Source organism: Poecilia formosa, unplaced genomic scaffold (genome assembly GCF_000485575.1).
Source record: "Poecilia formosa unplaced genomic scaffold, Poecilia_formosa-5.1.2 Scaffold137, whole genome shotgun sequence".
NCBI classification, from domain to species: Eukaryota; Metazoa; Chordata; class Actinopteri; order Cyprinodontiformes; family Poeciliidae; genus Poecilia; species Poecilia formosa.
The window spans coordinates 23,272-49,537 of NW_006800076.1; the positions used below are offsets into that span (position 1 = coordinate 23,272).

The 26,266-nt window shown below is 39.0% G+C and overlaps 2 protein-coding genes and 1 long non-coding RNA gene across 8 annotated transcripts in view; 2 read left to right on the top strand and 1 right to left on the bottom strand.

The window, feature by feature from the left end:
• The first annotated feature begins 1,330 nt into the window (after nucleotides 1-1,330).
• Nucleotides 1,331-10,260, top strand: LOC103145189 (uncharacterized). 4 transcript variants are annotated; one of them, XM_007562525.1, is made up of 18 exons: nucleotides 1,331-1,511; nucleotides 1,674-1,696; nucleotides 3,510-3,576; nucleotides 3,654-3,862; nucleotides 3,951-4,031; nucleotides 4,114-4,173; nucleotides 4,258-4,419; nucleotides 4,565-4,744; nucleotides 4,841-4,904; nucleotides 4,984-5,074; nucleotides 5,155-5,296; nucleotides 6,309-6,413; nucleotides 6,540-6,639; nucleotides 6,747-6,984; nucleotides 7,134-7,208; nucleotides 7,971-8,073; nucleotides 9,090-9,205; nucleotides 9,412-10,260. In XM_007562525.1, exons 1-18 carry the CDS (start codon nucleotides 1,487-1,489, stop codon nucleotides 9,452-9,454), a joined length of 1,884 nt encoding a protein of 627 aa, XP_007562587.1. In that variant the 5' UTR covers nucleotides 1,331-1,486; the 3' UTR covers nucleotides 9,455-10,260. The 4 variants fall into 4 exon arrangements, with proteins under 4 accessions (XP_007562587.1, XP_007562586.1, XP_007562589.1 ...); XM_007562524.1 differs by having other exon boundaries at nucleotides 1,331-1,492; XM_007562527.2 differs by lacking the exons at nucleotides 3,510-3,576; nucleotides 3,654-3,862; nucleotides 3,951-4,031 and having other exon boundaries at nucleotides 1,332-1,511.
• Nucleotides 10,261-11,528: 1,268 nt separating this feature from the next.
• On the top strand, nucleotides 11,529-15,651 carry LOC107837380 (uncharacterized). The gene is made up of 2 exons (XR_001663397.1): nucleotides 11,529-13,227; nucleotides 14,349-15,651. It is a non-coding gene; the product is annotated as an uncharacterized LOC107837380 (long non-coding RNA).
• The window catches only part of sgcz (sarcoglycan zeta), a 43,194-nt gene continuing 31,740 nt past the window's right edge, over nucleotides 14,813-26,266 (bottom strand). For 2 of the 3 annotated variants that reach the window (XM_007562528.2, XM_016676625.1), the window contains exons 7-8: nucleotides 22,613-22,736; nucleotides 21,116-21,741 (exon numbers count right to left, since the gene is read on the bottom strand). In XM_007562528.2, the coding sequence (XP_007562590.1) occupies nucleotides 21,550-21,741; nucleotides 22,613-22,736 (316 nt within the window). In that variant the 3' untranslated portion in view covers nucleotides 21,116-21,549. Of the gene's footprint in view, nucleotides 16,298-16,393; nucleotides 16,541-20,152; nucleotides 21,742-22,612; nucleotides 22,737-26,266 lie in introns of those variants that run through there. The other variant, XR_001663396.1, reaches the window with a different exon arrangement.

The following is a 26,266-nucleotide window of genomic DNA, read 5'->3' on the forward strand; positions in this document are numbered from 1 at the left end:
CTTCCTCTGCTTTACTTCATTATAATGCCATAATCATCTTTTTCACATTTTATTCAAAGATTATTGGTATTTGGAAACTGCTTAGTGTATTACGGACATGGATCAGTCAAACACAAAGTTTAGCTAGTAGTAGAACAGTTAAATATTCCAACTTCTCACAGAATAATGTGGAGAATAACACTGATTAAATGTATTTTTTAGAAGGTCAAACTTAACATCATGCACCAAACCAAAGCTGGATTACTGTCACAGAAGAACAATCAAGAAATTGCTTAAGTAGAACCTGACAGCATGAAGTACTCTGAAGGTTCTAAGAAAAGAAAAAATGAAAACATGATGCTCCCATCTAAAGATAATCAAGTACACATGAGAAGCTGACCTCCATCTGCCTGGAAAGGATTTGATTCATCTGTAAAGTTTTGAAAATCCACCAAACAATAGGAAGAGCCATTATCCACAAAGAAGAAAAACATGCAACATGGCTGAACCAGTCTACCCTGCCAAAATTAACCCAAAAGAAATAAAACACTTTTTAAAAATTCACAGGTTTCACTTATAAGTTTTCTTAAATCAACAATAACAAACATCTCCCATGGGGGTTATTAGCCTCCATAACAGAATGATGTATTTTATCGTGTGATATTTGTGAGGTAACTAGTAAGGTGTTGGAAAAAAGGTAAATAAGCAATAAACCTCACCACTCATTACTTGTTTTGCTTTTAGTTTGCTTTTTGTAAGACTTAATGTTTTCTCGTGATCAATACTGAAATAGATTCTACTGCTACTTGTCCGGTTTTGCCTACAATACTGAAGTTTAGAGTAAGCGGAAAATAAAGGGGTAAACACAGGTGGTAATTACTAAAATAACCAGAAGGGGGCGGAATGATAAGTTTCGTTTGTAAATAATGCCATAAATGATGGCATCGGTGGTGACGGAGTCAATTTGATCTGCCGTCTCGTTTTGGAAAGGAACCGACTTCTGACTCAAAGTGCTTGTTTAGATTTTAAAGCAACGAAAATCAGGCAGACACTTACCAGTAATTACTTGTGTTTTTAAGTGTGCTTTAACATTTTTAACACATATAATAATATAAACTTGTGTTATGCTTACTAAATGTGAAGTTGTCGTGGTTACTTACTAAAGCGAAGTGGGTCTGTGTGTGTATCCAGTCTTATCGATTAAATATTAAACGTGCTTCTATGACGTTAGAATCGCCCAGGATCCGAAAGAACCGACTGATGTAGAGCCAAACGATCCGAATCCTGAAACACCACCGAAACGCCCATTGGCAAAATCCATGACGTCGTGCTTAGCTTTCCTCTTCTTCCTCACCGGATGCTGAGAAGAGTTCAGAGCGCGCCGAGACAAAAACGCAGCTCATGTTGGAAGCTGCTGAAACTGGCGCTTGGTATATTATTTGTTTTAGAAGCTCATTAGTTGATTAGAAGCGTATGAGACGTCGATCTCCGGCGTGTGATACAAAACATGCAGGTATTTAACGATGAAACCGGTAAGAAAATGCTCATTTGGACTTGTTTAGAAGTTGATGGCTAGTGCAGTTAGCATGCTAGTTGACTCGAATAGATTGGAGTAACGCTCAACTTAAATGTAGATAAAAGACTTTACCATTGAAGCCTAACCGTTAAAATGCACTGTCTCTCATGCTTTTCAGAGTTTACGGATATTCATATGATCGTAAGTAACATCTTCACTGTTGTTTTGGTCCCAGTCGAATGTGTTGCATTGAGCGAACGGCCTTGAAAGTAGCAGCTGCTGACCTGAATTGAACCCAAAATCTGGCCTCGTTTTCATCCCAATAAACTTTTTCAAAAGACAAAATAGACCTGCTTATTTTGATCGTACCTGAATTTAGCTGATATTTGTTTTTAACCTAAACCATAAATGGAAAGTGTGACTCAATCGGTCGTTGCATTTTCTTTGTTCTTTACATTATTTGTCTTTTAAAAGTTCAACACTTCTGCTCTGAGTTTGTATTTAAAAAAAAAATCAAATCCGACTGATAGCTTAGGTAGTTTAACACTAGATATACATATTTGTCTTTTTTTTGTTAGCTAACTCAAAACTACATTTGTGGGAAAAATCCAATTTACTTTATGTTGGCATATTTAAGTCTTGAGAGAGAAATTGGTGGGAGGTGAAATATGGTAGGTGTGGTATTTGTGAACATTTGAGCTGCCAGTCATTATTTTGGATTATTCAGATTTCTGTTTAAAAGCTATAATACGTATTGTGATTCAAAAACAACATTCAGAATACTTTTATCATGAATCATTTATGTTAGAAACACGGCTTCATGAACTGTAGACTTGTAGTCAAAATTGTTTCTCTTTTTTTTAAAAAATAGTTTATTACACTTAATTGAATCTGAAAATTGCTAATGTTGAGCACTTTTCTCTCAGCAACAACTTTTTCAGCGTAAGATGGTAGCTGTGTAAAAATGATGCCTTCACTGTTATGAAATAGTGGGATTCTTGAGCTTCTGAGCCGGACATCTAAACTTAGCCATCTCATTTTGGTCACCAGTTTACTTACTGGTGTATCTGTATTTGTTTTCTGCAATAGATGGACGAAAATAAGCGTAAACAATTAAATAACCTTTCACATAATCTTACTATTCCCTAAAAATAAACTGATGCCGCCATTTCCCCATAACTGTTGAGTAACTATGTAAAAAGTTTGGCAAGTTGCCTTTTCTTTGCTCAGTGCTGGAGTTCGCAACTGGCTGCTTCCATTTTGTTTTTTGTTTTTTTAGTATGCTAGCATTGTTTTGTAGTCGCTGCTTACTGGTTGTTGTTGTTGGTGTGCATATTTCAACAGAAGCCTTTGTAAGCAAAATCTCTGATGCATTGTTTTGCTGAAAGATTGGTTTGTGTGACTTAGAAAACAAACAACAGTATCTCTGTACTGCTAAGAAATAGTTCACTTGATTAGTTATACGGTGATAGTGATATATAATTGCTGTGTTTCTACTGTTGCTTTTTTTGTTTAAGCTATTTTTCGCAACTGTTCAACATAATGCATATTGACAAGTCAGCTTTATTTTTTATTTTTTTACTTTAGTCAGAAATACTGTTGAAATCACGTTGTTTCCTCTTAGTTCATCGTCTCAAAAGCTACATTAATCTATAATTTGTGGCTTCCTTCCTCCCCCTGCATGTGGCAGTGATTTATTTTGTTTGTCCTGTGGATTTAAAAATGACCGGCACATGAGTTCCAGGTTTGCTTCCTTCCTTGGGTTCGTGTGTCACATGCAATAAAAGGAGCTCATCTGTTGAGTTAGGTTTTCCTGGATAATGGAAAGTGAAACCTTGGAAAAGCTCCACGTCAGGATCATAAATCCTGCTGCAGCCGAAGAATACAAACTAAGGCGGAGCTTCAGACGGCCTCGGAAACTGGATTTAGTTTGACTCTCGAGAAGTTTTGCATTTTTAGATGCTGACCTAATCTGACTGTGTGTCCTTCTCTCTCTCTCTCTCCTGTCATTTAGCAAAAAGTTGTGGGCTTATTTGGTCACAAGCCTCAAATGCAGAGGATAATAACATGTGGCCTTCTCGGTAAGGGAATAAAGAGATGTTTCCGTCATATTCGTCGGTATTTTAGTGCGTAAACGAAACGTTTTTGCTCCCCGCAGGTATTGAATACGATGCAGAGTTAGATGTGGACGATTATGACAGCTGGGCTCACCGTCGTCACAGCTTTGATCAACATTACGCTCGCGATACTTTGAGCGGAGACCGTACCAGAGCGTCCAGCTCTTCTTATCAGTCCCCTCTGCATTACTACTCTTCGGTTCGCGGCAACTCCAGCCCGCCGTCTTATAAAGTTCAGACGAAGGAGAGCGTGAGTGCACTTTTCCTCTGCGTTTGAAAGGTTCGATGAAGTCCCTCGAATCCGGTTTGACTCGGGTGTCTCTGCTCTGCCGCGCTAGGATTCCGAACGAAAAGCCCGATTATTACAAGAAACTAAAAAGAGCAAAGAAAAGGCAGAGAAAAAGCGGCTCAAGAAACAGGTGAGTGACGGGCTTTTCGGCGCGAGCCGTGGAGGAGGGGGCAAGATGCTGAGAGACGTTGCGTTTATTTCTGTCCCGACAGAAACGGAAGCAAAGAAAGCAAATGGAGAAGGTGAAACAAAATCCTGGTAAACCCGAAGAGGTGAGCACAACATCAAGACGAGATGGCATGGAAATTCTCTCTCTGGCTCTTGAATCCTTCAAACGCGTTTCCATTGTTGCGCAGGGAGACGCTGCGGAAGAGTCGGAGGAGAGTAAATGTGTTGATGACGATGAGAAGAAGAAGAACTTGGCTGCAGCTAAAGACACAGACAGCGACAACAGCAGCAGCAGCAGCGGACAGGAATCCGACGACGAAGACGCCAAAAATGACTCGCACGATTTCGAGGTGCAACTTGAAATGTCTGTTTGCCTTTTAGTTGCTAAATCCATTTCAGGGATGGAAGTTTGAACAAGTTCCATTAAGCTTCAGAAATGGACTTTCACATCCATGCTAGTTTTTATTTATTTATTTATTTTTTACTTATCTTAAGGAACTGGATATGAACAGCTCTTTTGTGACCAAAGCGGCTCTCATAGCGCAGCGTAAATTGGAGCAAAAGCCCAAATCGGATAAAAAGGACAAAAAGAAAACTCCAGAGAAGGAGAAGTCTAAAAGTGTTCCTGTTAAAACGTCTGAGGATAAAGAGGATGCGAAGGGGGCGCAGCAAAAGGTAGGGAGTCTCTGAGAAGAGTCGGATTCAGGAGGACAATAAGATGTTACATTCTTTAAGTGCAGATTTTGTGTTTATGGTTTTTTTTTAAAACAGGATTCTGTCGTCCCCAGCGCTCCTTCTGCAGAAGATAATATAAAAATAAGTACCGATCTCGCAAGTAAGTTTCAATCTGTTCAATGTTAAACCTTCACCTTCTTCGCACGGTTGGAACATAACAAAGACATTTTCTCTTTTAGTTATTGGAAATAAATTTGCCAGCACAGGAGACTACAGCATGGCTGTGAAGTATTTCACCGATGCAATTAAGTACAACCCTAAAGAGTTTAAGTAAGAACATGCTACACTAATAAAAAAAAGGCAATCACTGGCTTTTATGCAACATTTGAACAGTTTTTTTTTTGTTGCAGGTTGTTTGGGAATCGCTCCTTCTGTTTTGAAAAGATGCAGGAGTATGAGAAGGCGCTGACGGATGCAGAGTTGGCGCTCAGCGTTTCTCCAGGATGGGTGAAAGGTCTCTTTAGAAAAGGCAAAGCTTTAGCAGGACTAAAGGTAAAAAGATCTTATTGGAAATACACCCATACAAACATGATGGTAATCAGTGTGATGTCATTTGTTGTGGTTTGTGAATCCTTTGGATAATTAATCTGATTGTGAGGCGTTTCCACCTACAGTTCAACTCAAATTCAGTTACAATATTTGATTTATCCGAGAAAAAAATTAAATGTAGGAAGAAAACAGAAACTGGAGCTAAGGACCTCCTTTAAAAAAAAAAAAAAAAAAAGTAAACACTGACCATCTCAGAAATATTATTAAAACATATTTTAAAAATGAAATTCAGAACACTTCAAGGAAAAAACAACAACCCTGCAGCCTGTTCTTGTATTCACATGAGCAGCTTCTTGACTGCACAGCAACCCTGTTAAATGTTTCACATTTTTCAGCTCAACACGCATGAAAAATCCAACAATAATTAACTCGTAGGACGAAAGCCCATCACATGTCATGAGTCGTTCTGATTGTTTGGACGTTTCTACAAAACTCATCTGCCCAGCCTTAAAGTATCCGGATTTTTAACGTCGGTCTCGGGAAAAATCCTCTTGACTTTCGATTCTCAGCATGTTTTAAGTAATTAAAAGCCGTAGTGTGGCTAAAATAAATATCTGATTGCTCAGTTTTCAGTCTGTTTAAAGTTGAGCAACACAGAGTTTAAAGTCCCAGCTGACTGTCTATGTAGAGCCTCAGTTTCCTGAGGTTTACTCATGATGTTAGGACTAGTCATTGTATAAAGTATCAAATGAATAAATATCTTTGTAGAGTTGTACAGGATTGGGAAGCCGTGAAGCTTTAAAATAATTCTCCTTTTAGATGTTTTGCATGTATACGGTGCTTTATGAGCAGCTCCTAATCAGTTCAGGTCGTCCCGACTCCTCACTGTGACCTTGTGTGAACGTCGCCGAGTCGTGATGTCGGCTCATACATGTTTTGACTGATTATTGTCAAAGCAAAACCCCTGGCACTCTGAATTCAGATTTAGCGAATGGTTTTATCTCTTTTCTTCCAGAGATATAAAGAGGCCGCCGATGCCTTCAGGGACGTCCTGAAACGAGAGAGTTCCTACGCAGAGGCGGCCCAGGAGCTCATGCGAGTTCAGATAATACAACTGATGGTGTGTGTGAGACGGATAACTACATCGTTAAATTTAAAGCTAAATCCTGAAGATGCACAGATGGGACTGTTCTGCTGGTTTCTCCTGACTACTACTTCTTCTTCTTCTTCTTCCGTTTTTCTTCAGGCGTACAGTTTTACCCGGGAGCAGAGCTCCAATGCTTTAATCATTCACGGTTCTGTAGATAAAGCCTTAGAGGTTCTGTCTAAATTACACCGTCCACCAGGTGAGTCCCAAAGCTGCCGATTCTGGACTGCAGCTTAAATAACTTGAGATAATCGTGGACAGTTCCACCTAAGCAGCGCTGATTAAAGGCCCTTTGTGTGTTTTCAGGAGCCGTTTTAAATGGATCTCTCCCACCGGCTCAACTAGCAAACGTCACCGGAGTCTCTCCAGTTCTCTCTGCCAATTCTAGTCCTGCGCCTGTTGCTTCTGCTCAGTCACATGATGCAACTAAGAAACCTCTTCTGGACAAACCCTTAGGCCTAGTTCAGAATATCCCCGATGTCGACAATCAGTCCAAGCCTGCTTATAACCAGGCTGGGAGGATAAATAGTGATAGAACCCCACCGTGAGTATCCAGCGTCCTTCATCGGTAGTTTGGAGAGTTTGAATTCATCACTTCCTGTTATGAGAAAAGTCATGAGCTGGTCAATACTTCAGTTCTGTTAATCATCATTTTTTTTCTTTTTATTCAACATGTTCTCTTTTCTCTAACAGGGAGTTGTTTCCAGTTTGGGTGGGAAACTTGTGTTTTCCAGTAACTGAAGCCATGATTAGCAAGTTGTTTAGCAAGTAAGAAATGTTTGTGTCTGGGCATGGGTTGGTACGAGAGCTGGCGCGATGAATACCGAGTAAAAATACAATTTTGGTATTTTATTAACATAAAAACATAATCAGATTGTTTTTATTTGGGGGAAAAAAAGCAACAATAATTCCTGCAGCCGCAAAAATAAATATTCCAGTTACATTCATATTTTTGGAGTCAGAACAGCTCAACAGTGTTGGCACACTCTTAGTAAAATTAGTCACCATTTTGCATATCCCCATGGCAACAATAGGGTAATGAGTTTTCTTTCACTTAATGGTAATTTGAAACGGACGGTTAAATTCCACTTCAGTCACAATTAAACGTGAGATAAATTAAATGTCACCGTCAGCTAAAATTGGTGATATTGATGATTAACTTTTCTTTTTTTTAGCAATTTTTGAGATGTATACAGTGGTTAAAAAAACCCCAAATCAAATAAACACTCTAGTTTTAGTTGGTTTTTAAGAAGATTAGATTATGGTGCCTTTTGAGTGTTTAATCTGATACTAGCAGCTGGAGTTTAACCCTTTATGGTCCTGTAGGCTGTTTGCATCCCAGATGTACTTTTCGACAAAAAGCGTCAACTGAAAACCTTTGTGTTATTTAAACCAAATAATTTTTTAAAAGATCGATTCTGGTCGCCACCCATGCCTAACTTCACTTCTTCGATGCGTTTTAAATTGATCCAGAGAAGTGGATCAGTTTAAAATTCACTTCTTGAATTTTCTGAACTCCGTCCTTTGCAGGGCCGGCCCGGTCTTCAGTGTGAAGCTTCTTACCGTCAAACGTTGTGCCTTTGTGAACTTTACTAAGCAAGAGCACTGCGATGAAGCCATCAGACGCCTTCATGTAAGTACATATGCAACTTCATGCTGGATTTATGACCAAACCTGAGGCTTTTTTAGTCTGGAAAAGTCTATAAATTGTTGATTTGCTTGTCCAGGTTTGAGCTAAAATTTTAATAGATAAGGTGAGACGTAATTTTTTTAAAAAATTTATTTCGATTTTACTCAAGACTACAAATAGAATTGTGAACTTTAGAAAGTCCAGCGCAAAAAAGCGTGTCCTTCTCAACTGCACACGTTCATTTTCTAGTCGGCATTTATTTGGCTTCAGGGTTTTCAGAGCACAATGCAAAGTAATTTAAAGGAAACATTGCAAACCAGTCTGACATTTCTGAAAAGTTATCCGAAGGAGGCCGACGTCATCATAAATGACGGATGTTTCAAGCACATATATTATTTAACATCTTTTTTTTCCTGCAGTCGTTCTGCTTCAGTTGCAGCAAAGCATTGCTGACAATGAACATAAAGAAAACCTTTGCATGAATAAATCTGAGAAGGTTCTGTTTTAAATGCAGAAATGCCAGCTCTGCTAAGTTAAGCCACTAAATTCTCTGTCCATCCTGCACTGCGGTGGGTTTTTGTTTTTGATACGTTGTTGTGCAAAGCGACTCGGCCTGGTATGTGCAAAGAAAAATGAAAATCTACTGAAAGATTGAAATGTGCAGAAACTGCTAAAAGCTGCAAACCTACAGAGTTTGGTCTATTAGAAAATTAGAATATTGTATCAGTTTAACAAAAAAAAGTTTAATGTCAGCCTGATGAAAAGAATATCCATGTACAGTATATGCATTCAGTTCTTGGTCAGGGTTTACTTTTCTTGAATTTTGTCTCCAACATGATTATTAAATCCTGGAAATATCCCCGACTTTCACGCTCCTTTTTATTCCAGGTTGTGTGATGAGCTGACTTCTAGCGTCGAGTTTTGTTGAAATATAATTTCTGGAATAAATGACCTTTTCAGTGACACTCCAACTTGCCATGTATTATCATTTTTTAAAAATATTTATTTATTTTCCCCAGGGTTATGATCTGCAGGGCATAAAGATAGCTGTGAGATACCCGGACCACATTCCTCAAGGGATGGGCATCTCCAAGTCTGCGCTCAGAGCTCGAGATCTACATTATGAGAACTTCAGGTTTGTGTTAAACATTTTAGGGAGAATTAAAATTTAATTGCATTTTTTTTTTTTTTCTTAGTCATTATGTAACGCCATCCGTTTTCTCAAGAGAAAACCTATTTCACCCTGAATTTTAGGTGACTGAAATTCAACTAAAGCAACACAAGCAAACCTTTAAATGTAAAAAAAAAAATTATATATATATATATCTCTTTTGTTTGCAGACGACGGGAAGAAGGTGGTGGGAAACCAAAGATGTTTTCGTGATCACAATCCAGACCCAGGAAGCCTCTGATTCATCAAAATATTATCAATAGATGCAGAATATCTTAACGCTGTTACTTCCAGATGAAACGATGGTGTTCACCGAACTTTAAGGTTTTCCTGCCCGACGCTTTTACTCCTGTTTAGCCACAGAAATCTGACTCTTTTGTATTGTCAGAGAAGGTGACTCTCATTAATCCAAATATGGGCTATTATTATTAGTATTATTGTTTGGATATTTTTTTTAAGCTATAATTTAAAACAGAATTGTCTTAATGGTAATTTAAAAGACTTAAAGTTCAGAAGAAGGTCACCATTATATTTTGAATGTTGCCATATATTAATATTAGTGCCACTGGCTTCAAGTATTGATGAAGTACAACACCAGTTTGTTACAGTTAATCACCCGCTTACAGTATTAAATTGATTAAAACATTATATTGAAGGCGTCATGATGTGTTCAGGAAGTAAGACGGTTATATAACAGGTATACTTTACATTGACCTTGTACTCATATATGGATCTTTTAGAAGAATCTCTGCCTTACATGCACAGCCTGCATCATTTCTGTATCCAGTTTTTTTCTTTCTAAACTTAAAATATGTTAATTGTTCTCATTTGAATAAGGACAGTTCTATGCATCCTGTGTTATAAGCTTTTTTCCCCCCCCTTTCTAGAGACTGAATAGCTGTTTATTCTCTTTGATTTGTCATTAGTGATTGACCATGATGAGGTTGTGCACACTTGCACCTTTATTAACCAGGTGGCTATTCCTAATGTGAAAATTAAAGATGCTTTATTAATCTGAAGTTCTGTTTGAGTCTGAAGTTTATGTGTCATAACTTCACTTTGAAGGAAACTAACATGACAAAGAGGTTCCATTGCAAGGGACCCTGAAGAATCTCCTCTGTAAAGAGGAGCAGCAAAAGCAAAGTGGGTGGATTAGCAGTTCTCTACAACTGATGCGACTTGTGACGTTTAGTTTTACTTTGGGAGGGATATTATTAACCCTTTCATGCATAGTGGTCACTACAGTGGACAGCTATCTTGTGTTTCTTGTGGATTTTTATGTTATAAGTGCACACAGACCACTGAAATGGACACCAATACATCATGAAATACACTATCAACTACTGGCCATCAGCTGCAAGTGCAAGAAATTCTTTGTTAAATCCAATTTGGCTGACAGACAAAAAAAAAGCATGCCAACCAACCCGGTCCCTCCTACGGTAGACGACTCTTGGAGGTAAAAAAGAAATACTGTGACATCAGATAACCCCTAAAGAACAATATTACTGGTGTATTTTACAAATAACTTTGTATTTGGAGAAAATCCTGACACACAGGATCATAATTCATGGATAAAAGGGTTAAACTGAATTGATATAATGCAATCACATTTTCTTAAAAATAAAAGACAAAGAAGTGACCAGTTAAGAAGCTGCACTAAAGAGAGTGAGCTGTATGATTGACACGGAGATGGCCGGTGTAGGTGGACTCTGTTAAAACAACCTGGGCTTCTGTTGCCTCGGCACAGGCTGAACGCCTCCATGCCTCACCGACCGCATGGATGCAAATGCATGCAAAGGGAGCCCTGATCTAGAGCTGGGTGCATACTGCTAAAATGGAGTTTTAGAAAGTAACGTTTCTAACATGGTGGCCTAAAAAGCATCTGCTCCGGCAGCCGCAGCCAGATTTCTGTGTGAGCTTTCTGTGTTTTCACCCTGCTGAACATGAGGGAGTGTTCAGAGATTCCAGGAGGCGCCAAATGGAGATAAGGGAGAGGCTCTGTCCCACAGGTTCAAGGTTCAATATCTGTCAACACTCTTAAGTGAAGAGTTAAAGTCTTGCTCAGCCGAGCCAGGCTGAAACTCCCAGGCCTCTGCTGAGAAGCTGCACTGAGATAGTAACTTTTTCTGTCCAGATAGAACAGACTGAGTTATGGTTCCACCTGCTCTGCCTGCCGTTTCTATTGCAGGAATTAATAAAGTGCTGGTTAAGTGAAAATCATCAAAAAAACATTTTTAGTTGTCGGCATTCCCACATTTGTCTTTTTTTTTTTTTAAAGTAAATTAAATAAAAGTTTCTTTTAGTTCATAATCATGAACTGATTGAAGGAGCAATTATTTAACCGTATATCTTGCCATAATTGTCTATTGGTGCAATTTATTTATTCTCCCATTTTCATTGTTGCACAAACCCCTCCTGCTACGTAGGTTTGGTACAAATACAGGATTTAACTACGCTAGTTTTTAAATTGGAGGTAATACAGAGCACTTTGGAGGCTGGATGAAAAAACTCAACTTTTTGGTTTGGTCTTCAAAAGTCATTTTTGAGCAATTTAAGTGGTGATTTCTGTCGCTGTCTATGAGCAGCCGGCGAGCGAAGGGTTGAGCAGTTTCCCTTTGAGAAACTGAATCAGTCATACAGAAAGTCTAGGTCGGAGGAAAATGTCAAAGTGACATCCAGACCAATAGCAGGACTTGGGTTTTTGCACAAGAACATTCTGTTGGAACAATGTGTGCAATTTAACTGGACTAACAGTTCATGACGAGTTAAATCCAGAAAATGAACCATTAGTGCTGCCACAGAAAGTATGAGTGGGCAGAAGTCAGAAACTGACAATCATAGGAATATATTTAATTCATTAAAATATAATGGTTATATTTATGCAGCAGCCCGTCAATCAGGAAATGACTATAGGGCCACTTAAACAACTTAACATCAATCACTCTGTATAAAAGTTAAGGAAGTGGAGACATGCTGGCCACAATGCACAGCGCAATGTTTAGAGAAAACCAAGATGACTGAACTCAAAAACCTAAAACAAAAGAGAAAAAAAAAAAAAATGAGTCACCTTCATCCACGGCAAGCCGTGAGCCTTTTAATGATGGATTTATAGATCTCAGTGAACACTGCAACCTTCAAAAATATGCTAGCACCTTTCATAAGTTCTAACTCCATATTTTACCCTCTCTAATTATTCTCAAGTCAGTAAATTAGCTAAAAAATTCTGTAACAAGGACATTTTTTTCCTTCTCATCTTCTGACTCAAGTTGGTTTTCTGTGTTTTTGCTAGAAATGTGCCATTTAATTCCAACTGATATGGCATTTAACTTGCAAAACTATGACAGAGGATGCACAACGTCTTTATAAGCTTGAATCAGCGCTGCAATAGTTTTCACCAAAAACGAGGCATTCATCTTATTCTCTGACGGCCAGTAGGTGGCAGCACCGACCTTTTGTTGTCACTGCAGTGAAACGTCATCGCTGAAACTTTGCTCAGATGCAAGTCAAACCATTCTGGGTCGGTTCAATTTGAGATGATGGTCAATAAAAACTGATATGATTGGTGCTGGATACTAATTATGTTTCCTGAGATCCCCCTGAAAACAGACAGCAGGTCTGCAGTTAAAGAATTATGTAAAAAAAAAAAAAAAAAAAAAAAAAAAAGACTGCACTTAAAAAACAAATCTAGATAGAAACATTACAATTTATGTTTAGCAATAAACGTATAAAGTGAAGAATTTAATGATGCGTAACATAAAGTTTGCTCTAATCTTCTTCATTAGGTGTATGCAGGATTTCTAAATGCTTCGTGATCACCCACAGCAAATTCAAAAGTGTTAAATGTTTTGGTGTTGGTAGACTTTGTGCAAAAGCAGAGTTAATCTTACTCTAATAGAGTCACTTTCCGTTTATGCAACTCTGGAGTGTATATTATTAGTAGTTACAATCCAGTGTTAAAACAAAGTGTGTCCGTATCAAATCTAGAGGTGTTAAAATGGAATCAATAACTCTTGACTTCTGAACTCTGAACTCCACCAGCGGCTCCAACACTGAAGGAGTTCATTCACTGCCTCCGCCCCAGAATCACAGATTCCAACCGAAGCGACGCGACAGAAGCCAAATCATTTCGGGACTATTTACTTTCCACCTGTCCGAGTTATTTACTGCACTTAGTAAGTTACTTTTTTTCTGAGATGGTTTATAACTATTATTTTGAGTTGAGCTCAACCTGTATGATAGACGGCTCGGTGTTATGTTTTAATCCTTTAATTGCCTTTTTGTATATATTAGAACCAGTCTGGTTGAGGATGAATCTCCAGTCGTCAGCCTAACCTCCAAGATTCAAGCTCCAAAAATGATTATGCAAGTGTTGATATCTCTGAAACTCCACGTTTCTGTAATGGAGGCTTGTTGTTAGAGTTGTAGTAAAAATGTATTCCTTCGCTCCATTCCTCATTGTTCTGTTTTTTGTTTGTTATGATCCAGAGTCCGACACTGGTTGTAGTATTCGGAGACTGAAGACTGTCCGATGCAGTAGAGGAGCATGTTGGTGTCTCCGGCCAAACGTCACAAACAGCCCAACAACCTGAAGACAATCTGTTAGTGAGTGGACGTCTCTCTGGTGGAGTGCAGAGAGGAACTGTCTCTTATCAACAGAATCAGAAACTGGATAAGAGATGATGGATCTGAATATCAGGTTGGTCTGTACTGTAATATCTGGCAATCTACCCGTTAAAAGAAAATGTTTATTTTCCAAAGAATTTTTAAAAGTTCAAAACAATAAAGTACCCATTTAATATTAATTACAAATAACTCTTAAGAAGTTAAAGAAATACTCTCAGAATTAATATTAAGATCTAACACTGAATGAGTGTTAGTAAGTGTTAAATGATTAACTCCAGCAGATTTGATATTTGACACTTTATAAGAGTTAAGGTACCAACTCTCCAAAAAGAGTTAAACACTTTTTGCTCTAAAGTGTAAAGTGTCTATGGGTATAAACCCATATAGACACTTTAAAAGTGTTGAAATCAAATCTGAGAGTTAATCTGGGCCTCCTGGATTTGCTGTGAGAAGAGCTAAAACTGAAGGCNTATCAAATCTAGAGGTGTTAAAATGGAATCAATAACTCTTGACTTCTGAACTCTGAACTCCACCAGCGGCTCTAACACTGAAGGAGTTCATTCACTGCCTCCCACCGAGAATCACAGATTCCCACCGAAGCGAAGCGACAGAAGCCAAGTCATTTCAGGACTATTTACTTTCCACCTGTCTGAGTTATTTACTGCGCTTGGTAAGTTATTTTTTTTCTGAGATGGTTTATAACCATTATTTTGAATTGAACTCAACCTGTATGATAGACGGCTCGGTGTTAGCATTTTTAGCTTAGCATGCCGAATGTTAGCGGAGCATAAGTGTTGGAAAAAAAAAAGTCAAGCCGGTGAACATTCAATCAAATTCTTTGCTAAATTGAACACATCCGTAATAATCTGGAGTATGTTTTTTCGTGATGTTGAACGTTTACATGAGTATTGGTCAGATTTATCAACCTTTCTGATCGATTTTTTCCCCCTGTGAAGAACTGTAAAAGGCTTTTTCATGTTGAGAGCATTATTCCCACTGTTGTGTCTTCTTATCTACGTTTTGCAGCATGTTTTAATCCTTTTATTGCCTTTTTGTATATATTAGAACCAGTCTGGTTGCGGATGAATCTCCAGTCTCAGCCTAACCTCCATCTCCTGATCCCTCCATGGATTCTTCGAAGATTCAAGCTCCAAAATTGATTATTTAAGTGTTAATATCTGTGAAACTCAACATTTCTGTAATGTTGAGTTGAGTAGTAAAAATGTATTCCTTCGCTCCATTTCTTATTGTTCTGTTTTTTGTTTGTTATGATCCAGAGTCCTTTGTCGTACTCAGAGACTGAAGACGGTCCGATGCAGTAGAGGAGCATGTTGGTGTCTCCGGCCAAACATCACGAACAGCCCAACAACCTGAAGACAATCTGTTAGTGATGGACATCTCTCTGGTGGAGTGCAGAGAGGAACTGTCTCTTATGAGCAGAAACGGAAACTGGATAAAAAATGATGGATCTGAATATCAGGTTGGTCTGTTATGCAATATCTGGCAATCTACCTGTTAAAAGAAAATGTACTCTATCATATTACATGAACTGCATGCATTGATACAGGCTTTACTTTCTACACCTTGTACTTTGAACAATTTCATGCATATTGTATTGAAGAAAAATGTATTAAGCATACTGCATGTTGTATTGCCCAGCTGATATGTCGGACCTTTTAATAAGCGATATGTGAAGGAAAGCGACATGTGAAACATGCACATTATTCCACGTTGTAATACGTTTTGTAATTATGGTGCACGTTTTGAAATAAATGCATTTGAGAAAATCATTGCCTCTTTATTAAATGTTTATTTTCCAAAGAATTTTTAAAAGTTCAACACAATAAAGTACCTATTTAATATTAATTACAAATAACTCTTAAGAAGTTAAAGAAATTCTCTCAGAATTAATATTAACATCTAACACTGAATTAGTGTTAGTAAGTGTTAAATCATTAACTCCAGCAGATTTCATACTTGACACTTTATAAGAGTTAAGGTACCAACTCTCCAAAAAGAGTTAAACACGTTCTGCTCTAACGTGAAAAGTGTCTATGGGTGTAAACCCATATAGACACTTTAAAAGTGTTGAAATCAAATCTGAGAGTTAATCTGGGCCTCCTGGATTTGCTGTGAGAAGAGCTAAAACTGAAGGCAGATACAATCTCAACACACAAATACCTATTGCCGAATCCTCAGAAGTCAGGAGAGACGTTTTTAATCTACCTGAAACTCTCCTCACCAAATACACAAAGACATGATGCTACCGTAACAGACACCGAGGCTTGGTTTTATCGGGGCCATTTCTGCTGCAGACCCAAACCGTAACACGCAAAAAGTACATTTCAAGGCCCGGGATTTTATTTATAAGCAATTAATAAAAATGGCCTGATCTTTACCAGGTTTTAAAATCACTTGCATCCAGGCTTGAGCCTACAAAAAAACAAAACGACAGAAAACAGATTGATCAGATTATATATGAAAAATGAAGCCCTTATAAGAAAAAAGTTGTGAAAAAATGACATGCACCTTTGCTGCTTCCAGTGGGTTTAATTGTGAAAATAGCAGCCAGTTGCTGACCACCTTTGCAGAAGCAGAAGACCCGCCAGCTTTCAGATCTTGAGGATACAGTTTTGTGTTAACATGTTGCCAAGATGGAAAGACATCAGCAATGACCTGGGAAGGGTCAGAAGAGGACCTTACTACAGAGAGGAAGGTTATTAACAGGTGGAAACATTTATGACAAGCTGGCAGTCTTCCCAGGAGCAGAAGCCCCAGAGCACTCAAGGTCAGAGTGTGAAATGCTCAGATAAATTTATATATATATATAAATATAACAACATAAGCTCCATGTCAGATTCTGCAGACCTTTCTTACCACAATGAATGTTACTGTTCAAGACAGTCTAATTAGAAAAAGACCAAAGACGGGCGGCTTTTTGAGAGGAGGGCTGCCAAGAATATGGCAAAGGTGAGCGATCCACAAAACCTCCAGAGTGTTGTCTTAGATGAGACCAAAACAAATGAAAAGCATATCAGCATAAATATCTCACTCACACAGAGGCAAGCATGATAGCAGAAGGGTGATGATATGGGCTTTTTTTTTAATCAGTCACCGGAACCGGACACCTTGTAAATCACTGGATAATTTGTGAACTCCTCTGCAAACCAAAGTTTACACTCGGAGTGAAAGTGTGAGGTCATCCATCATCACAAACGCAACAGAACGTCTGAAAAACAAAAGAATCACGACGTTGCAAAAAGACCAGACTTCGCCCTGAGGAAACAAAAAGTCAAAAAAAGACACGTATTGAACAGAAGCGATGCTGTTTAAAGAAGATTAAATGAAAACTGATCCGAAAATGATGCGAGAAACGGAAAGTATTGCAGAAAAAAAACTGTAATTTAAATTATTGGTGCTAAAAGGTGCTTCTATAAGTTAATGAATCGTGGGATTGTTCTCGGCTTTGCACAAACTCTCCCTTTTGGTTTCAGCTCTCTCTGATAATGACAGTGGGGAATCCGCTGTGGCTCTGTGCACTGGTGTTTTAGATGGAAATAACTTTAGATCACATCATTTTTACTCCGTCCTGATGTGGAAACCGCCCCCCGAAACTTCAGGAGGGCGTTCTTATCACAACTGCACGCTTTGAAAAATATGTCATGGGGAGTTGACGAGAGCAGTTGTTGAGAACCCAATTTGGATTTTTAACAGTAATTCTGGGGCTTAATTAGAAGGAGGGGATGTGTAACGCGCATCCAGCTGTGACCGTGCAGCAGCATGTTATGATAAAATCTGTCACTAACCCCGGCAATTAAACTCTCTCCTCAGGCCACTTCTGTTCAGACTGCCTGTGGCTAAGCACACGCCTCGTAATGCCCCGGCAGATGGCAGGTGAAGCCCTGTCTGCATCTCCACTCAGTAAGCAACACGTCTACATTGCGGGAGATGGTAAAACATAAAAAGTGACATTAAAAAAAAGGAGAGGGCTGCATTTCCCCCCCACCCCCACTCTTCTGAAACCATAATGGACCCAGAAAGTCGTTGCTTTACTGGAAGTCGATGTGTTAAAATGTCTTTCCCCAAATCTCTTTTTTTTTTGCTTTACATTTAGAAAATTAAAACTCACTAGACTGTTTGGTGTTGGATGGTATTGATTCACATTATTTTCTGAGTGATGAAAACTCATTGCACCTGGCTTTTACAGTCACGTTCAGGCATTTTATTAGAACTATTTTTCAGTTTTTGTCCAATAAAACTCTGCTTTTACTCCATTATGCCCGTTTAATATGAGGCAACAGGGACTCGTCTTAAATGTCCAATTAGTCAGCTGACAGGAGGTTAACTAGAAACTGTTCTGGTAATTACTTTATGGTGGCTGCGCCTCAGATTGTACCGTTTTCCTCTTGCACCACACTAGGGCTAAATATTTCCGGATTCAGGATATTTTGTTAGACAGTGGCTGTATTTATGAGCCAGTTTTAACATACTGAAAGGCTTTGGCTGATGCATTTTGTCAAACACAACTCAATCTTTAGCCAAAGATGAAAGCTTTGAATCCTGTGAGACACACATTTGACAGAGTCAGTGCTGCATGCATTCAATAATAGGAATATACAAGTTAAAACTAATTGATTTCTACATTAAAGTTGCAGATGGAGTTTAAACATTAAGTTATAAATTTAACAAACACCTAGCACGGTTCCAACATGTTTCTCCATTTTAACATTTCTAGAGGGAAACTCCTGAATAACCATATTAATCACCAAGGTGATTTTTCCAAGCATGATTCAAATTCTTGTAGCAGTTTTCTTTAAAAGTTTGGTCAGGTTTAATTGACTGCATGGTCTAAACAAAGAAAAATCCCATCTTGCAGCTTTCTGGACTGTAGCCCAGAGAATCTGGAAAGCAGGTGGACTGGCTGGATGGATGGGAAAACGATCGGACGGCTGGCTGTCAGAGATAATATTTAAAGAATGGGAATGGGTATGAAAATACTAAAATAATTTCCTAGCCCCAAAATACTTGAACTGAATTCTTGGTCTTTCTACACAGTGCAGGGACTCTGATATTTATCCAAGTATTGAAAATAGTTCAAACAAACCCAAACTTCGAAACTGTGAGCAGCCTGAGCCCTTCATTTGGAAAATCTTTACTTGGCACTTTGAACTTGTGGCTTTCCTCTAAACTCAGATTTGACTGAGCTGCTCAGAGAAAAACACTATATTTGATGCGAGTTTCATAAGAACCAGCACTGAAGCGATGGAGGCCATGCATATTCATGAGGTGTGACTCAGTTTGTTGCAGCAGGAAGAGCACAAAAACAACAGAATGTCGTTTTAATGCGGAAAGAACTTCATAATGAACTGCTGGTCACCAATTAATGATGAAAGACATTTGAGTTTGAAACGACCTCTCACGTCTCTCCCGTGTTTCCAGCGGAGACTTTCAGGCCCCACATAGATAAAAATCTTTATTCAGCCCCATCGCCAGCATCAGCTCCAGCTCAGATGGTATCTGGAGGCAATTTTGGCAACGGCTCCACTGATTTCCACCTGCTTTCTGCATGTGTGCACGTGAAAGCCACCCGGGGTCAGCTGTGCCGCTATCACCCACCTATCAGGCCTCGGAGGTCCCCGAATTCATCAACAGCAATCCATCACGGGAGGATTTTAGCCACAATCAGTGCGACTCACAGGAAGTCTGTAGTGTAACCTAACATTATGGGGATAATTTATGATCTAAAAGAAAAAAACAAAAAAACAATTCAGCCAAGCAGGCCGTCATTGTTGACATTACAAAGACTTTGATGGATGCGTTTTGCTGTATTTTTTCTCGTCTACCGTTTAATATCAGGATGCACAATTCTCTGCAGATGTAGTGACATGTATGTTGTGTCATTCATCTAGAGAAACCAGTGGAAGCTGCTGCAAATTAAACATAAAGAGGCCCTTTGCGCCAAGAAACGAATCGGTTTTCAGTTTAAATCTGCTGGCTACGTGTTACATCATCATCCATATTTGGGAATGCCTTTCCACTTTAGAGAGAAAAAAAAAAAGACTCTTTTACGAAAAGAAATTGACTTACTTCTTTGAAAATCAATAAAAATACCAAATGTGTTTTATTTACGTTTCATACTTTTTTGATATTTCTCAGATATTTTGACTCTAAAAAAATTAAAATAAAAAAACACAACATTTGCCCTTTAAATTGTCCTTCGGGGCAGAAGATAAATGCTCAGCTGCATGTCTGAAACACACCCTTAAGATAAGGTGATGGGTCTCTTACCAGACAAGCTCATCTCTGGAAGCCTTGAGGGAGTAAGCGTCTGCATCAGGTCAGATGAAACATGGCCGCCTGCCTCGCTCTCAGCTGGCGAGCCCAGGTTGGACAGCCTTCGGGAAACCTTGGAGAGAGATGCCGTTAGCAGACGGTCACAGGTGTAACACGAAAACCAGCAGGAGAGTAAACAGGAGAGAGCAAGTAAACAGATCTAGAACGAACACCGAGCTGGAGTATTTTTAAACATTTGCAGTTTCCTGGTCGGAGTTATTACACAACTTAAATTAGTTTGAAAATCAAAAAGTGGTTGCAGATGTTGGAATTCACCGAATCAAATTCCGTCTGGAGGAAAGTTTTATGACGTTATCAGACCAAAGATTGAGAAGACAAATGTTTGGAGGAGACAATGAGAGGCTTTCTAATCTTAGACGTCAGCTGTAAAGCATGGTGGTGGCAGCATCATTCTGAGCGTCTGTTTCACTACTAGTGATGTTGGTGCATTGCTAAAAAAAAAAAAAAAAAAAGGAACAACACGGCATTAAAACTACATTTGAAATGAGCAAGTAAACATGAAGTTTCTGGGATTTGCTGACCTTCACTGTCACATTTCAGGTTTAGAAAATATTGTATAAAGACAATGAGTGCCTTTAAAATAAATAACAGTACTGTATGTAATTATTCCTCAAGTGAAAGTTAAATTTCTGGCTGGAGCGGCACCTCTCACAGAGCTGTAAAGGAGCACAAGTTACGACAGAAAGAGCCAGAATATTTTCTGAAACGTGGTACGGCATAAATGAAGCAAAGGACAGGATAAATAGTTACCTTTGATTTGGGTAAACATCTTTCATCTGCATCTTCAAAGCGGTCCTTATCTGACATGAACTCCTGCTAATAAACTCAACAAACCCGTTTCAATTTGACTCCAAGCGTCTCCAGCTTTGCTGAAACATACATTTAGATTAGACAAAGTTTTCGTTTGTGCTTGCTTTATTTTTTTTTTTTAAATCCCTTTGTGTCTAATTGACAAGACGGTTTCAACGTGACGCCATTTAAAACTGAAGGCACCTTGTTATTTATTTATTTTTTCTTTCAAATTTAAAACAATCTCCATAAACCTAAAAGTAGAAAAATAAAAGTTGTATCCTCTGTCTGTGGTTTGATTGTGACAACTGATCTGTACATATTCCTGGTTTCAGAGAACTTCTCCGACTTTCCTCCTCAGTCAGTCAGTCAGTGAAGTGTGAGCCTCCGTCGATGCTCTGCAGGCAGCGGTTTGAACGCTTCTGTCCTGCTATGAGCGCTGACAGCTCAGAGCTTGAAGCTTCCCGTCTCCACTCCAGTAATCTCAGATCGCAGAGCCGATACCCAGGTTTTGCTCGTCGTCACGACATGCAGCTCTCAGGTCAGCTCCAAAGGCAGATGCTGCTCATGGCCTGGCAGGTGGAAACGCTCTCAGCTGGAGAAAGGTAGATCTTGCCGCTGGGGCAGACGCACACCTCGTACACGGCCTGCTTCCTGAAGGGCTCGCCGGCGGACGCGGCGTAGAGGCCGAGCGGGAGGTTTTCCAGCCGAATGCTGTCGGCATCAAGGAGAATCTGGAGGAGAAAAACGTCAGAAGCACTGGGAGTCAAACAAATCAGTCGACGTGTCCTGGTGCGATGTACAACCGCCGGAAACCGATTCTTTAATACCTGTCAGGGCAAACTGAATGTGAAAGACAGCAGCACTGCTCAGATGAGAATAAAGCAGGAAACAGGTCTTTACTTTTACACATAAATGTTTGCAGCAGCCATAATTCTCAGTTTTATATGAGCTGATTGTCACTGAAAGGAAACGTCCACGATTGTTACTTTAATCACTTATGGTCACTCAGTTGTCTTTATTCTGCTTCCTCACAAAAATACTGGAATTTTATCCTAAAGAATACAGAAAAGTTCTGGCTTGTATGTTTCTGTACCAGATGCAACAATCAGCCTCCGAATGACCAAAACAATCACAGAGCAAACTGAAAAGTTAAGCTGAGACGCTTGTCCTCCACTGTGCATCTGCAAATCCCAACAATCCTCCTGGAGGTACAAGCACTTCAATTACCTCCAAACACAAATTTTGAAATGTCTGTGTGTGTTTGAGCCCCACTAATGAAACAAAACAATAAAAAAAAAAAAAAATCATATTCCGTAGAGGAGTCAGGCCTCGTATGTGGAACCTGTATACACCAGAATACAAGGAAAGGTGTTTGGATGGACGGACAGATGAACAATCTAAAGAACCATCTACAGACAGACGGGTGAATCATTTGATGGACAGATAATGGTGAAATATAAGGACAAAACATATTACACTTCTTCCAGCACGTCTTTGGATGTGCTGGAAGAAGACGATATGCCCTCTACAAGCCAACCACGGAGAAAGACGATCCAAGTAAAACAGAAAACCGGAGGGGATTGTAACTCGAGATGCCCTCACCTCTCCCTCTGTGGCTTCCAGCTGCAGGTCCTTTCTGCTGCCGATCTTCAGCGTCCCCATGGCCGCGCTCACTTCCACCCCTCTCGGAGCCTCCATGGTCAGGATTCTCGTTGGCGACTCCAACCTAAAAGGATCGTTTCAACCAGATGTTAAGTTGCTAAACTCAATCAGTTGGTCTGTGTGATTCAATAAATGGAGAAATTCAAACTATACTTTGAATTCTCTTCCATGTTTACACACCATTGCGTATAATTCACATTTTATTGGCGGTGGAGCTCAGTCAACTTTAATACAAGGCAGAGAAACGTTAATAAATTTGAGCAAAAAATAAAATAAAAAGCAAGTTATTGGTACTGCTCCTTACGTTCTATATACTTTTGTAGGATTCTGCTGCTGTTCATGTAAAGGTGCCACAGCACATCACTCCAAACCAAACCAGTCCCTCCACCCGCCCCTGTGAGGCACACAGACCAAGCAGCTGATTTTTGACTTTCAGCATCACTGAGGCTAACGTAATTTGCATCTTTCCTCCATGGGCCGTTTGTTTACATGCAGACAGATAAGTGTGAGCGCCAATCGATGTGAATATCTGTTTTCAAAACTCATAACTGTTGCAAATTGATTTTCTCCCCCCACATCTTGCCTAAATCTCTTTTCAATAAATTTTAAATGGGATGCTTTAAGCAGCTCTGTTGAATTTGTTTGAATCTCTGCAGCTGCTTAATGTGGCCCACATTTTAGAATATCATAATAAAAAAAAGGCTATAGAGATTTGAAGAAAGATTTAAAATAAACAAATTTCCTCTCCCCTGAAGCACATCCATGTTTTTCCTGTCTCTTTTTTCCTTTCTTTGGGAGCTAAAATAATGTTTGAGTGAGTCACATTTTAATAATTTCTCAAGACTCCGGCGATGATCCATGGCCTGGACAGCGGAGTCATTAAAACACTCATTTACAACACTCTGCACTGAGCTGCGCCGTTAGAAATTAGTGGTGTGTGATGCGTGTGTGTGAGACATTTTCACTCCATTCAAAGCAGTTCAATCATCACCCGCTGCCTCTACACGCGCACACACACACGGGCCAACTCTTCCACAAGACAAAGTGTTCAATTTCCAAGAGTGCTTGTTTCAAACACAGTCCAGCACAAAGCATTAAATGAATTAATTTTTTTTCTCCCCCAAATGTCTCGGCTTTATAGCCATCCAAGGCTCTCTACATCACCATGTGTGATTATGGCGCCCTAAGGTCACATTTCACCTTAATGCTGCCCGATAAAACCAGACAGGTTTAAAGAGAGATCATTTAAATGTGTCCATATCTGATCAAGAGTTACAATACATATGTTAAATGACGTCATTTTAACCCCTATTATTAGTGGCATTATGTTGAAAGACACATTTGAACTCGTTTGTAAAATCTAGAAGCTAAACATAAACAGTATTTATACATTTATAATTATTTTGCAGGACCTTCCAAGACAGACTTCAGATCAGAATATTTTTATAGATCAATATATTGATCTATACAAGATTTGCCTTCGTCACTGGAGATCATATTTTTATGAACAGAATAATTTTTTTTTTTTTTTACACAATATGGCATTTACATCGGTTCTCAACAGGCTTGAGGGAAAAAAAAAAAGAAAAAAAAAAAGTCACCATACGTGCATCTCTGATCTGGAAACTAAACTGCCACAAAGTGGGCTTCCAGCTTTGGTTACCATGGTGATCGATCCAGGTGAGACAGCTTTGTGGCGCTGAAAATGCCAAACTGAACCTGCCATACAGCCAGTCGTGCTCCACTATAATTTACACCTCACCCAGAGTAAATTTGCACACATTACCTCTTACATCAAACGTGCAAAATACAAACAAGGACGAACCCGAGTAGTAAGGATTAAAAACGGCACTCTTGATTGGTCTAATCGTGTAAAGGCTATAACTACGGCCCTGTACAAAGCTGCGCGCTCCCAAGCAGAAGCTTTCAGCCCGCAGTGACGAAGCAGATCTGTGCATTAAATAAAATAAATTACTCTTGTAGCTTTAACACCCTGACACAGTAAGCTCGGCAGGGCCAGAAAACAAAACCTCTGGGGTGTAGATGATGCGGGATGAAGCATGAGATGTTTCCATTTTTATCACAGTGATATAATGCTCACTAAGCGTTACTCACCAGTGACTGTCGAGGACCTGAAACGCAAGAATGCGTGATCTAAATCTGCAACACGTTTTTCTCTGGAGAGAAACATTCCTTTCTGGTGCCACGGGGTAAAATTTGCCTTTCACAAAAAAAACAAAAAAAAGGTACTTTGACAAACGTTGGGAATTTTTGCTCTTAAAATGCTGTTTTTTTTATGCTGTTTTTTTTATGCATGTGGTTCTAGCTGCACGTAATGCAACATGACGAGCTGCTCTTGCAGCACAAGTACAAGGACTCAGCCGCAATAAAATATAACTCGTTTAAGGTTGGACAGAGCTGAACCCAGATATTTGCCTTCACCGTCTAAAAAGAATTTATTCTTCCCTCGCAGACATTAAACCAGATTAAACCTTTTCCTATTTAATAATAAGCGAGAGATTTTTCTTATATATTTTTAACTTTCTTTAAACTCAAATGTTTGAATATGATTTCTCAGTATTTTGAAGAAGAGTTTAGATGTCTTCAGACGTTAATGTGTTCCTATGATGAAAATTGCAGGGCTCTCCATTCTGGAAATGTCAGCGGGGAATCAAATACTTGTTTTCATTAGTGTATCTAAATTGCTCATCACCACCTGCTTTAGCATGTATGTATTTATAGGAAAATCGTTTTCACATTTTGCTGCAAAATCCCATTACTCCGTTACTAAGGAACTGTATGTTATTCCGGAACAGAGGTTTATTAAGTTGTTTTTATTATTATAAAACTGCCAATTATACACCAGCTTGAGAAAATTGGCAGAAGAATACAGGTTACATATTTTCAAGCCACCACAACTCTGCAAATATTGGCTTCTTAAGCTAAGGAGCCGGTGACCTTAATTTCCCATTATGTGCCTTTGCAGAAGAGTAGGACAGCTATTTTGTTTTGAAATGTTACAATGCCTTATACCTCTCAGATCATTAGGCTGACTGATGAGGCCATTGGTTACCTGAAAGAAAGCGTAAATTACCTTCATACAGAAGAGCTCATTATGTTCAGGATGTTTCAGGGCTTCTGGCTCCTTCTACAAAACTTAGATATAAAAAGTCCTTATAAAGGATGACTTATGGGGCATTTTAAATCAGAAAGACTTTTTATGACAGATTCTCTCATTATTCAAGAAACCTAAACAACCTGCAAGCAAGCTGACCTTTACATCAACAGAAAGGTCAGCAAACATTATGAGGGAGGGGGAAAAAATGTGCTGATTATTATGGTTGATAAAAATTAGAACAGGGAGTTGCAGAGAGAGTCATGAAAATAATGTTTTAAAACAACTCTATATTTTCCTTCCAAGAGACTAGACTCTTTTTTAAAAAAAATGAAAATCTTGGTCATTTTTTTTCTGCAGATCTAGATAAAGGTTTTCTTTGGTCACTGGCTGCTTCTTTCCCCCCTTTTTACTAATCTGCTCAAAATATTATGGGATATTTGATTATAAGAAATTAGTTTACATCTCATTTCTAGAAA